Source organism: Anolis carolinensis, chromosome 5 (genome assembly GCF_035594765.1).
Source record: "Anolis carolinensis isolate JA03-04 chromosome 5, rAnoCar3.1.pri, whole genome shotgun sequence".
Classification (NCBI taxonomy): Eukaryota; Metazoa; Chordata; class Lepidosauria; order Squamata; family Dactyloidae; genus Anolis; species Anolis carolinensis.
This window is the reverse complement of record NC_085845.1, coordinates 167,472,773-167,485,876: the sequence shown is the minus strand read 5'-3', so window position 1 is coordinate 167,485,876 and position 13,104 is coordinate 167,472,773. Positions and strand designations below refer to the sequence as shown.

The following is a 13,104-nucleotide window of genomic DNA, read 5'->3' as shown; positions in this document are numbered from 1 at the left end:
ACACTGTGGGGACAAATAATGCTGTCCATAACCTTGTAGAAGAAAAGAAGACCATTTAGAAAAGAAGTGGTGTGGTCTGGCAAAGAGGGATATCAATAGCACTTCTACAGTTTATAATCATGTAGCTAGATAAGATTATCACCACTCTAAGCAGCACCGAAGGCTCTTTTCATGCGCCTGTGTGCTTGCTGTACTTTTATTCTAATAGCTATGATTTAAATGCTTTAAGGGCCCTTCCACACAGCCATATAACCCAGAATATCAAAGCAGAAAATCCCACAATATTTGCTTTGAACTGGGTTATGTGAGTTCACACTGCCATATATCCCAGTTCAAAGCAGAAAATGTGGGATTTTTATCCAGCTGTGTGGAAGGGGCCTTAAACTGGTTTATGTTTCAGCTGTACTTTGTTCTAATTTATGGTGTGAACTGCCTTAGGTCTCACGTTGAGAGAAAAGTAGGATATAACAATAATATAACGAATGAAGAGAATGGCTCTCCTGGAACTGGTCCCAAAGACTACCTGCTAATGGAAAACTGTACTAGTAACTCCTGTAGCTCCCGTCGATAGTCACTTGCACTGTTTATGTAGTTGGGGGATGTTTAGAAGGTAGCTGATTTCCATGTGCAGTGTGTGTATATATTTACCTCATCTATCAGATAAGTAAGGTCATTAGAATTTCCCCTTCTCCGATTCATCCCAGAAATCCAGTTTCAGGCCACCCAATGGAAGCAGGAATTCAAATGTCCAGGTTCAGCTTCAGGATTACTGTTGATCATGTCCTGTGCCAGTAACTTCCCACAAAGCCCCATTTTACTTTGACTTAAAAAGGGAAAGCCATTGTGACTTAAGGATCCCAGTTATCATGCATGATGTCAGAGCTGCCCACTTATGAGAAAAGGTGACCTGACTTCTTCATGGGGTAAATTGGAAGGTGGTGCTGCTTAGGGCTACCATACCTAGTATAAAATGGAGAGCTCTGAGCTGGTGCCTCATCAAACTAATACCGTGTTTCCCCAAAAATAAGACAGTGTCTTATATTAATTTTTGCTCCCAAAGATGGTTAAAGATGTGCTAGGTCTTATTTTCAGGGGATGTCTTATTTTTCTATGAAGAAGAATTCACATTTATTGTTGAACAAGAAATGAACATTTATTATATACTGTACAGTAGTTGTCATTACAAACCAACATAACCAGACAAACTGTGAATCCTGTCAATAATTTCTTGTTACCACCATTATTTCCATGTACAACTGGTATGTATATTTACCAATCCTGCATGCTCTGGTGTATTGTTTGGCAGGCGCTAGGCATGCTTCCAAACAAAAACTTTTCTAGGTCTTACTTTCAGGGGAGGCCTTATATTTAGCAATTCAGCAAAACTTCTACTAGGTCTTATTTTTCGGGGATGTCTTATTTTTGGGGAAACAGGGTATTCACCTAATTCCATAGCATTTATCCATGGCAGTTAAAATGATATCAAACTGCATTAATTCTACTGTGCTGAGGCACCTTCAGAATATTTTCTGTCAGCTCCTGCTACGATCAGAGACTTTTTATACCAGCTTCCTGGGTTGATTTAGGTACAAAATCTGGGATATTTCAATCAATTTGGATACACTCTTGATACGAGGCATAATATTGTAAATATTGTGAGGGCTGGGAAACAGGGAGACCCAGAGAACATCATACCCCTGTCTGTGACCATTCCTGTACCGGTTTGCACTTTTTACCTATGTCAGCTTGATAAAGACACAGGGTCTATTCTCATCCCAATTTGCACTTCCAAGAATTTGCAGCACTTTATCAGTCACCTCGTGTTTACAATATTTATATGGTGCACCTTACCCAGTCTACTTTTACAACCTCTCTGTTTTAATCCATATTTTTATTAGTTCTTGTCATTTGTTTTTAATGGCTAATGTTTAAATTTTTATAATTGTGCATGTCTTTTGTCTATTGTTGTGTTTTATATTGCTATTGTTTTTATTCGGGCTTGGCCCCATGTAAGCCGCCCTGAGTCCCCTTTGGGGAGATAGAGGCGTGGTATAAAAATAAAGTTGTTGTTGTTATTATTATTATTATTATTATGATTCTGCCCCTTGTTTCTACAGGTGATTGCCTTACTATTGATAAAGTAACTGCAAGACACATTTTAACTCTTTTTTTCTCTATAGAGAAAACATCATTTGCTAAATAACTACTCTCCACCCACAAACAGGGGCTTAGCACAGAAACCAAAACTGCTCACTGTCCCTCAACCCCGCCTCCTTTTCAAATCCCATTCTGGGGTCTCTCTGTTGCAACACTGCTATGAAGTTGTAGTATGACAACACCCTCATTTTCACTCTCACATACATACTTGATACAGTAGAGTCTCACTTATCCAACGTTCTGGGTTATCCAACGCATTTTTGTAGTCAATGTTTTCAATATATCATGATATTTTGGTGCTAAATTCGTAAATACAGTATTTACTACATAGCATTACTGCGTATTGAACTACCTTTTCTGTCAAATTTGTTGTATAACATGATGTTTTGGTGCTTAATTTGTAAAATCATAACCTAATTTAATGTTTAACAGGCTTTTCCTTAATCCCTCCTTATTATCCAACATATTTGCTTATCCAACGTTCTGCCGGCCCGTTTACGTTGGATAAGCGAGACTACTGTATGTAAAAGGAAAAAAGCAACAAAGTCTTTACAGTTTCAAGAAAGCATTTATTTCATTAACCCCCTCCCCCTTACTTGCTCTTTCCTCCTTCAGACATGCTAAGTAATTGCTGCTACATGAAGTCAAGGGAGAGATCAAATAGATCAGTAGCTATTGATCACTTTTCTCTGCCAGTTACATTCAGGAAATTATAATCTATTCTGATCAGGAACCTGTCTGCCGCCCAGGGGAGGAAAGGGGTATTTTTAAAGGTAAAATTGTTTTCATTTATATTTCAGGAGGATATGTGTGTTGGAATGTTGGAAAGATTCTCAAGGTGTGATAGGGAAGAGTCCCAATCACAGAGTATTTTTGAAAATGGCTGTTTAACAGGAGAGGACCATTGTGTGATACAGGAGTGGAATACAACATAGGTTACGTATTTTTGTTTTGCTGAGAAAACAAAAACCTTGCCAAAGTGATCTAGAAAGGAAGAAAAGAACTGATTATAAAACAGAACCAATTATACAATTGAATATACATTCTCACTGAATTCTGGCTGGCCCTTTCATACTGCTCTTTTAATAGATACAGTCTTTCCTTTCTGAGTGTATACCTAATGCCATTGAGGTATACCCAATATCCATTAAAAATTAGATTTTTTTTGGTCAGAACTACAGCAAGGGCCATGTTCTACTGCACCCCCAAGTTTTATCTCTCAACCCCAAATGTTACATTATCCTCCTCCTCTCTCAAACACATTCACTAATTAAAATCAACATTGTGTCACATTTGGATTTCAGTTACCTATGAACTTCTTGTTAATATTGTATGAGTAGGACAGGGAAAATAGATACAAATGGTCATATTTCATGATGGACTGGGTAACGTAAAGTAAAGGTAAAGGTTTTCCCCTGACATTAAGTTTAGTCATGTCCGACTCTGAGGTGTGGTACTCATATCCATTTCTAAGCTGAAAAGCTGGCGTTTTCCATAGACTCCTCCAAGCAATACCTATTGATCTACTCACATTGGCATGTTTTGAACTTCTAGGTTGGCAGAAGCTGGGGCTAACAGTAAGAGCTCACCCCATTCCCCAGATTCAAAGCGCTGACCTTTCGGTCAACAAGTTCGGCATCTCAGCAGTTTAATCTGCTGTGCCATTGGGGGCTGCTGCTGTATAATGTGTAATCCTCCATTATATGGATAATAATGGTGTGCAAGGGCAGCACTGATAATGCAGATTTCAGAAACATTTTCCCTAAAAGTTGACACATATTCCCAATTGACAACATCCTGAATTCCACCCTAGTTCAGTCTCAAAAAAAATCCAAAGTCAGTCTTAACAAAAAGTGAGTATAAATAAGTCATAACATGCATATAGTTATTTAAAGAGAAAATGACTTACTTGGATTTGATGCTTCCTTCTTCTGAGTCTTAGAAGACTCTAAGACATCTTAGGTTTCTGTGAAGTTAAAGAGGTGGAGATATTATATACATCCAGTATGATGATTGCCACATCCTGACAACGTTGAACTTCCTCAACTGACAAGGCAAAGATGCTGAAGGAATCCAGACCTCAATACAATAGATTTTGTATATCCAAAGATTCCTCAAGGCTTGTTGCAAAGATTCTGCAACAAGGCTAAACTTCTGGCAGGCCTACCCAGTCAACTTTGAAAGATGAGTTTTGGATTTGCATTGTATTGCCACTGTATTTTGATCTTTGTACCATGTGTTTTAGTGTATGTATTTTATAGTGGTATGTTCTGATATATTTACAGTATTTATATTTATTTACAGTATTTATATTCCGCCCTTCTCACCCCAAAGGGGACTCAGGGCGGATCACATTATGTACATATAAGGCAAACATTCAATGCCCATAAACACATCGAACAGAGACAACAGACAGACGCAGAGGCAATTAAACTTTCTCCTGAGGGGATGTTCGATTCTGGCCACAGGGGGAAGCAGCTGCTTCATCAGCCACTCTGATGGCACTTCCCCACTTCCTCATTCCAATGTTGTAAATTAGTTAAACTTGCCTCCCCACTTTTTATAAGTGGTACCTTATTTCCTACTTGATAGATGCAACTATCTTTCGGGTTGCTAGGTCAGCAATGAGCAGGGGCTATGTTTTATTTTTAATTGACGGGTGCTCACCCCACCACGGGCAGGCCTCGAACTCATGACTTCATGGTCAGAGTTATTTATTGCAGCAGCTGCTTACCAGCCTGCGCTACAGACTGGCCCCATATGTATCTTGTTGTATATATTTTATGTTGGTATGTTTTGACTGTGTTGTACCCTGCCTATATAACCAGCCAATAAAGAGCAGCTGCGCATCAGACTTAAAAACTAAACCATCTCTCTACTCACCAGAGGAATCAACCCTGACGCCAAACACTTGAACTTCACACAGAGTGAGATACTGAACACTGGGGATAGTCACTGTAACATATCGCCCCTTCATTCCTTTGCAATCAAAATTTTCAGTTTCTCCAGCACCAATTGCAGTGATCACCGCGCACCTTGAAATAAATAAGTTCAGAGTATTAATCAAGTGATTGACAGCAGCTTATTTTCTACTAAAAAATGAAAACATGCAAATCAAGAAGAAAAAACCAATCATGATTGCTGCTCATGTCAGTAAATAAGTGGGCATTTGTTTATCCTTTCCATTTCATTTTAATTTCTGAAGTACCAAGCCAACAAATACCTGGGATTCTTCAAACCTCCATTCTCCACTGAGTTTCCAATCAGGATTTGAGCTCCATTTAATCGATCTGCACAGCAGTCTTCCCGATTACTGATACTAACACTTGCCACACTAAATTCTGCCTCCAGATCCACCATCCACCAAGGATTCATTTCAAGTTCTGTGTGAGTGCAGGACTGGCGATAATAATCAACTGCAGTAGATCCATCGATGGCATGTTCTGCCAAACCTAGTTTGTGGTAGAGGCTGGACTGGAAGGCCTTCCCTTTAAGAGCCACATTGGGTACTACAAGGAGCAAAACACTGTGTGTAAACCACTCAACAGGAAAAGTTTCAACTTGGAAATTAATTGAAAAATCTATCTACATACCTGGGGGAATGATGCGCTCCCCAAAGACTTGTACTTCACACACAGAGAGATAATTGCTTCTATCTGGGATGGTGATAGTCACATATTGTCCGGGCATTTCATTACACTCAAATTTGTGAGTTTCACCCATACGGAGTGAGGTAATTGTGGCACATCTTGAAAGCAGAACAGATCATATTGATTAGTGTTGCAATGACATGTTGAAGGGGATTGATTTTTTTCAAGGCCTTGTGAAAGTGTACTTGTGACTAGTGACTACTAAAATGGTCAAACTGATTTTAGTCTGGCTACCTATGATTTTGTGAATGGAAGCTGTCCCCCCTCCCATCCTCAAAATATTTTCATTGGGATCTGGCATAATAACCAACATGCATGACACAATAGCAGTCTGGTTTCATTTTTAACTGTCATGGTTCTATCATATGAAACCCAGAAAATGTAGTTTACTAAGTGCCCTTAGAATTCTCTACTGTCATTCAAAGGAATACACTATACATCCCATTTAGCAATATAGTGGTACCTGGGATTTGTAATGCCTCCTCTATCTTTCGAGTCTCCAATTAGGATTACAGCACCGTCTAACCGCTCCTCACAGCAATCTCCTCTGTTGGTGACAACAACACTGAGTACTCGAAATCTGGCCCTCAAGTCCACCATCCACCATGGATTAACTTCTAGCTTTGTGTGGGTGCAATGCCCACGTAAATAATTTGCAGCTGTAGAACCATCGATAGCATGTTCAGGGACTGATAGTGAATTGAAGGAGCTGGACTCATATGCCTTTCCATCATAGGCTACATTGCGGACTACGGGAATGAGCAACCAAGAGATATATTAGAGGAACAGAGAGAAACCTTTAGCACTGTATTCAATCTTCTGAAAAGCATATGAATATTACCAACATGGATAAAGTATTCCCACATTATGTTGTCGAAGGCTTTCATGGCTGGGATCACAGGGTTGTTATATGTTTTCCGGGCTGTATGGCCATGTTCCAGAAGTATTCTCTACTGACGTTTCACCCGCATCTATGGCAGGCATTCTCAGAGGTTGTGAGGTAGTTTCTCCTTGCTTAGTTTCTCCATACCTCACAACCTCTGAGGATGCCTGCCATAGATGGCCATACAGCCCGGAAAACATACAACAACCCTATTCCCACATTGTTTGGTGCTAAAATAATAGTATATTCAATGTTAAGGAAATTAGGTAAAGGTAAAGGTTCTCCCCTAACATTAACTGCAGTCGTATCCGACTCTGGGAGTTGGTGCTCATCGCCATTTCTAAGCCGAAGAGCTGGCGTTGTCCATAGACACCTCCAAGGTCTTGTAGCCAGCATGACTACATGGAGCACCGTTACCTTCCCGCTGTGGCGGTACCTATTGATCTACTCACATTTGCATATTTTCATACTGCTAGGCTGGCAGAAGCTGGGGCTAATAGCCGGAGCTCACCCCACTCCCTGGATTCAAACTTGGCAACCTTTTGGTTTGCACCTGGCCACTCTAAACGAATTCAAGTCCCCAGGGCCAGATCAGCTACACCCAAGAGTACTGAAGGAACTAGCGGAAGTTATTTCAGAACCACTGGCAATTATCTTCGAGAGTTCTTGGAGAACAGGAGAAGTCCCAGCAGATTGGAGGAGGGCGAATGTGGTCCCTATCTTCAAGAAGGGAAAAAAGAACGACCCAAACAATTACCGTCCGGTCAGCCTCACATCAATACCAGGCAAGATTCTGGAAAAGATCATTAAGGAAGTGGTCTGCAAACACTTAGAAACAAATGCGGTCATTGCTAATAGTCAACACGGATTTACCAAAAACAAGTCATGCCAGACTAATCTGATCTCTTTTTTCGATAGAGTTACGAGTTGGGTCGATACAGGGAATGCCGTGGATGTAGCATATCTAGATTTCAGTAAGGCCTTCGACAAAGTCCCCCACGACCTTCTGGCAAACAAACTAGTAAAATGTGGGCTAGACAAAACTACGGTTAGGTGGATCTGTAATTGGCTAAGCGAACGAACCCAAAGGGTGCTCACCAATGCGTCGTCTTCATCATGGAAAGAAGTGACAAGTGGAGTGCCGCAGGGCTCCGTCCTGGGCCCGGTTCTGTTCAACATCTTTATTAACGACTTAGACGAAGGGTTAGAAGGCACGATCATCAAGTTTGCAGATGACACCAAACTGGGAGGGATAGCTAACACTCCAGAAGACAGGAGCAGAATTCAAAACGATCTTGACAGACTAGAGAGATGGGCCGAAACTAACAAAATGAAGTTCAACAGGGACAAATGCAAAATACTTCACTTCGGCAGAAAAAATGGAAATCAAAGATACAGAATGGGGGACGCCTGGCTTGACAGCAGTGTGTGCGAAAAAGATCTTGGAGTCCTCGTGGACAACAAGTTAAACATGAGCCTACAATGTGATGCGGCAGCTAAAAAAGCCAATGGGATTTTGGCCTGCATCAATAGGGGAATAACGTCTAGATCCAGGGAAGTCATGCTCCCCCTCTATTCTGCCTTGGTCAGACCACACCTGGAATACTGTGTCCAGTTTTGGGCACCGCAGATGAAGGGAGATGCTGACAAGCTGGAAAGCGTCCAGAGGAGGGCAACTAAAATGATTAAGGGTCTGGAGAACAAGCCCTATGAGGAGAGGCTTAAAGAGCTGGGCATGTTTAGCCTGCAGAAGAGAAGGCTGAGAGGAGACATGATAGCCATGTACAAATATGTGAGGGGAAGTCATAGGGAGGAGGGAGCAAGCTTATTTTCTGCTGCCCTGCAGACTAGGACACGGAACAATGGCTTCAAACTACAGGAAAGGAGATTCCACCTGAACATCAGGAAGAACTTCCTCACTGTGAGGGCTGTTCGGCAGTGGAACTCTCTCCCCCGGAATGTGGTGGAGGCACCTTCTTTGGAAGCTTTTAAGCAGAGGCTGGATGGCCATCTGTCGGGGGTGCTTTGAATGCGATTTCCTGCTTCTTAGCGGGGGGTTGGACTAGATGGCCCTTGAGGTCTCTTCCAACTCTACTATTCTATGATTCTATGATTCTATGATTCTAAGTTCAGCAGCTCAGCGGTTTAACCCACTGAGCCACCGGGGGCTCCAATTAAAGAAATTAGAAGACATAAATGTGATCCTTAATTATCGCCATGACTATTTATCATGGTAAACTCTAGTGGTGGGAGGAATTCCCAAGGCAGGGAATGGTGTTGATGATACTGGATATGATACCGAAGCTAGCCAGGTGCAAAGGGAGGACAGCTCCCAGTTAGATAGCATATAGACAGAGGCTGCTGCTAATGAGCTGTCTGGCCTTGGTGAAACGGAATCTCTGGATAAAGCTGGCCATTTGGAATTTAGGGTTCGCAGGAGTGTTAGAATAGCAAACAAGAAAGAGGTCAGAGGCCAAAGAAATGCATTCATGCTATGCAGGGAATATTAAAGGGTGTGCTGAGAGAGAAATCTTTGTCAAAAGCAATGTCTCGTTTAAGTTAGAAGCAGCTCTTGCTCTCTTAGATTATCTTGCAGCTTTGTGTATTCAAGTTCATGGGATTATGTCATGTATTAATGGAACCTTGTTTTATGCCTACTGTTTTCTTGGATTATTCTTTACAGCCTTGGTTTTGCAACAATCTTTTGGATCTTTACTTTTGCTTTTTAAGAACTATTTATTTCCTATTTCCTAATAAACTACAAAAGATTTCAACCTGTGTACAGCCTGGTGTGTTCAGCAAGGTGAAACTAATCTGAGGTGCGACAGATGGCAATGTTAACGCACACGTAAGAGCTTCCATTTATCATCATCAATCCGCTACATTTTAAGCTCTGTTTGTTTTACGTTATATGCTCATGTGTATGTCTAAAAATTTTAGTCAACAAAACTCAAAATATCTGGATCTCACTTGCTGTTGTCTAACACCCATTCTTAACTATGAGTCATTTGTAAGTCAGATGTTTGTAATTTGGTGACGGCCTGTATATACATTAAATTTGTTAAGTTGCTTTGAGTGCTATTATTAAGAGAAAGCACGATGTTGATGAATAATATCATCTTAAACCTTATTGTCTTGAACCAGTGTTTCTCCCTTTACAAAATCAAAAATATTTAGAGAGTTTTTCCCAGTGTCAACTTATATACATACCTGGGGGAATTATCCGCTGACCATAGACTTGTACTTCACACAAGGAGAGATAACTGTTTCTTTGTGGAATGGTGATAGTCACATATTGTCCAGACATTTCATCACACTCATATTTGCCAGTTTCACCCAAACCCAGTGAGGTAATTATGGCACACCTTGAAAACAAACCAAATTATATTGATTAGTGTTGCAGTGACATATGAAAATGGTATGATTTCTCAAGAATCCCCTAACCTTGTGAAAATGATTGCAACATGAGGCTACTAAAGTAATTACTGTATCTATTCAATATAACAGTAGTAATCTGAAATTTTAACTTCTGTGGTTCTATCACATGCAACCCAGCGAAATGTCATTTCTTAAGATGCTCTGCTGGCATTGGGAGAAGCATTCTATAAATCCCATGATTCCATACAAAGATGCCATGACAACTGAAGTGACATTGTATGGCTTTGACTCCATAGTGCAGATTTACTCCATGAAAGTTGGCATGTTAGCAACCCATGTATACCAAACACGAATAATGGGAATCTAGAAGGTATTAGCTAGATTCATATTGCTTCCCATCCCATAATTTATCTTGCAAATCGTGAACAGGCTAGCGGTACCTGGGATTTGCAGTGCCTCCTCTATCTTTTGAATCTCCGATTCGGATTTCAGCACCTCGTATCCGCTCCTCACAGCAATCTCCTCTGTTAGTGACAACAATACTGAGCACTCGAAATCTTGCCCTCAGGTCCACCATCCACCATGGATTGCTCTCTTTACTTGTGTGGGTACACTGCGCAAGTAAATAATTGGAAGCTGTAGACCCATCGATGGCATGTGCAGGGGATGATAAGGAATTGTAAGAGCTGGACTGGGATGCCTGTCCATTAATGGCCACATTGCGGACTATAGGAATGGGTAACAGAGAGGAATATTATGGAAATAGGGAGAAAACGTTAGAGTGACTCTGTATTCAAACTTCTAGAAAACACTGGAAAATTTCCAACACCGAAAATGTATTCCCACATTCTGTTTGAATGGCATGCACAAATATACAGTAGAGTCTCACTTATCCAACTAAACGGGCCGGCAGAATGTTGGATAAGTGAATATGTTGGATAATAAGGAGGCATTAAGGAAAAGCCTATTAAACATCAAATTAGGTTATGATTTTACAAATTAAGCACCAAAACATCATGTTATACAACAAATTTGACAGAAAAAATAGTTCAATATGCAGTAATGCTATGTAGTAATTACTGTATTTACGAATTTAGCACCAAAATATCACGATGTATTGAAAATATTGACTACAGAAATGTGTTGGATAATCCAAAATGTTGGATCAGCGAGTGTTGGATAAGTGAGACTCTACTGTACTATTTTTTCTGGCAACAATGACAGTGTTAACATATGTTATATAAAGTAATCAGAAAGCATAAATCAGATCCAAAATAATTTCTATTATTTAGTAAATACAGCTAACAATTCACCATAATAAACTGTAGTTATTGTTACATGGTATCAATGTATATTATGCCTTTTAGAACTATATATGCTATCTTGACAAGTTCCTGGCTCCAAAATGTTTCCAATCCTGAAAATAACAACCAGAAAGGAGAAAGGCAGTAGAGGAACATGTACTTTAGTTAGAAATAAGCATTAAAAGAGTACAGTAAAATATTTATTTCTTAAGTCATATAAAGTGCCCATGTGGAGAACTCGAAGTGAATCTGACCAAGCATGGGCTAGAGCATATTTGAAAGCCTACTCGATGGCAATGGAGGCAGTAGAGAAATCGTTCCTTCTGCTACCATTGTATCTGCAAGGAACCGTCCTGCTGAGCTGTTGCGAGTAGTCAGAGGACCATTACATACTGGTCCTTAAGGAGAAATCCCTTAAGCGCATGGGGAGCAGACCCACAAATAATAAGAACATCAGCCCTGGCCTTGTCTTTCTCAACTGCAGAGTATGCCTGTCCTGTTTGGCACAAGTCTGCCCATGCAAAGCAGGTGGACATAGCACTGAATGAAACATGCAGAATCATCACGGGATGCCTTAAACCTACACCTGCTGATAAACTCTACAAGTTAGCTGGCATTGCCCCTCCTGACGTGCGACGGGAAGTTGCTGCTAACAGTGAGAGAAAAAAGGTTGAACATTGTGAAAGCCACCCACTGCATGGCTATCACCCTCCTCCCACCAGACTCAAATCAAGGAAGGGCTTCATGAGAACCACCACTCCTCTTGAGGTTCCTCCAGCAACAGCAAGGGTGTCCCTCTGGGCAGCTAAACCTGGCAATTCTAACTGGATGGCCCCCCAAGAGGGTCTTCTTCCAGGGGCAAACCAAGAATGGGCAACTTGAAAGTCCCTGAACAGACTCAGAAGTGGAGTGGGCAGATCTAAAGACAACTTGGCAAGGTGGCACTGCCTGGAGGAATCCTCCACCTTGTGTGACTGTGGAGCTGAACAAACAATTCAGCATATGTATGCTTGCCCACAATGCCCTGCCTCATGTACGGAGGAGGAGTTGTTTAAAGCTACAGACAATGCGGTTGCTGTTGCCCGCTTTTGGTCCAAAACTATTTAGTTGCTTGTGATTTCTTTTCTTTTTTATTTCCATTATTTGAAATGTATTTTCTGTACCAATGCTTTTGACACGAAATAAATAAATAAGGAGAAATCCCTGACCATTGAGGATCTCACTGTGAATTTGCACAATACTTTGCAGATAAAGTCGCTCAGATCCGTTCTGACTTAGATGCTGTTATTGATACAGTTCCAATAGATGTAACTTTGGCTCCTGCTTGTCCGGTGTTAATGGATACCTTTCAATTTGTGCAGCCTGAAGATGTGGACAGGATCCTTGGAGAGGTGAGAGCTACCACATGTATTTTAGATCCTTGCCCTTTCTGGCTGATCAAAGAGGTCAGAAGTGAGCATGCAGACTGGGTGAAGGTGGTGGAACTTTGCCTTTGCCTAAAGGATGAAGTTGTGGAGCCTATATTTAAAAAGCCATCTCTGAACCCCTCTATAAAGAATAATTATCATCCAGTGTCCAACCTCTCCTTTCTGAGTAAGGTTTTGGAGCGTATGGTGGCCTCCCAACTCCAGGGATTCCTGGATAATACAGATTATCTAGATCCATTTTAACCTGGTTTCAGGCCTGGCTATGGAACAGAGACAGCTTTTGGTCACCTTGATGGATGACCTCC

General features: G+C 41.0%; 1 protein-coding gene across 1 annotated transcript in view; it reads right to left on the bottom strand.

The window, feature by feature from the left end:
• Window positions 1–2,705: 2,705 nt before the first annotated feature.
• The window catches only part of LOC100563079 (uncharacterized), a 34,038-nt gene continuing 23,639 nt past the window's right edge, over window positions 2,706–13,104 (bottom strand). Inside the window, exons 15-22 of the mRNA XM_062982743.1 lie at window positions 10,509–10,794; window positions 9,901–10,055; window positions 6,271–6,556; window positions 5,751–5,905; window positions 5,381–5,666; window positions 5,041–5,192; window positions 4,067–4,123; window positions 2,706–3,141 (exon numbers count right to left, since the gene is read on the bottom strand). Of these exons, the coding sequence (XP_062838813.1) occupies window positions 4,116–4,123; window positions 5,041–5,192; window positions 5,381–5,666; window positions 5,751–5,905; window positions 6,271–6,556; window positions 9,901–10,055; window positions 10,509–10,794 (1,328 nt within the window). The 3' untranslated portion in view covers window positions 2,706–3,141; window positions 4,067–4,115. The remainder of the gene's footprint in view (window positions 3,142–4,066; window positions 4,124–5,040; window positions 5,193–5,380; window positions 5,667–5,750; window positions 5,906–6,270; window positions 6,557–9,900; window positions 10,056–10,508; window positions 10,795–13,104) is intronic.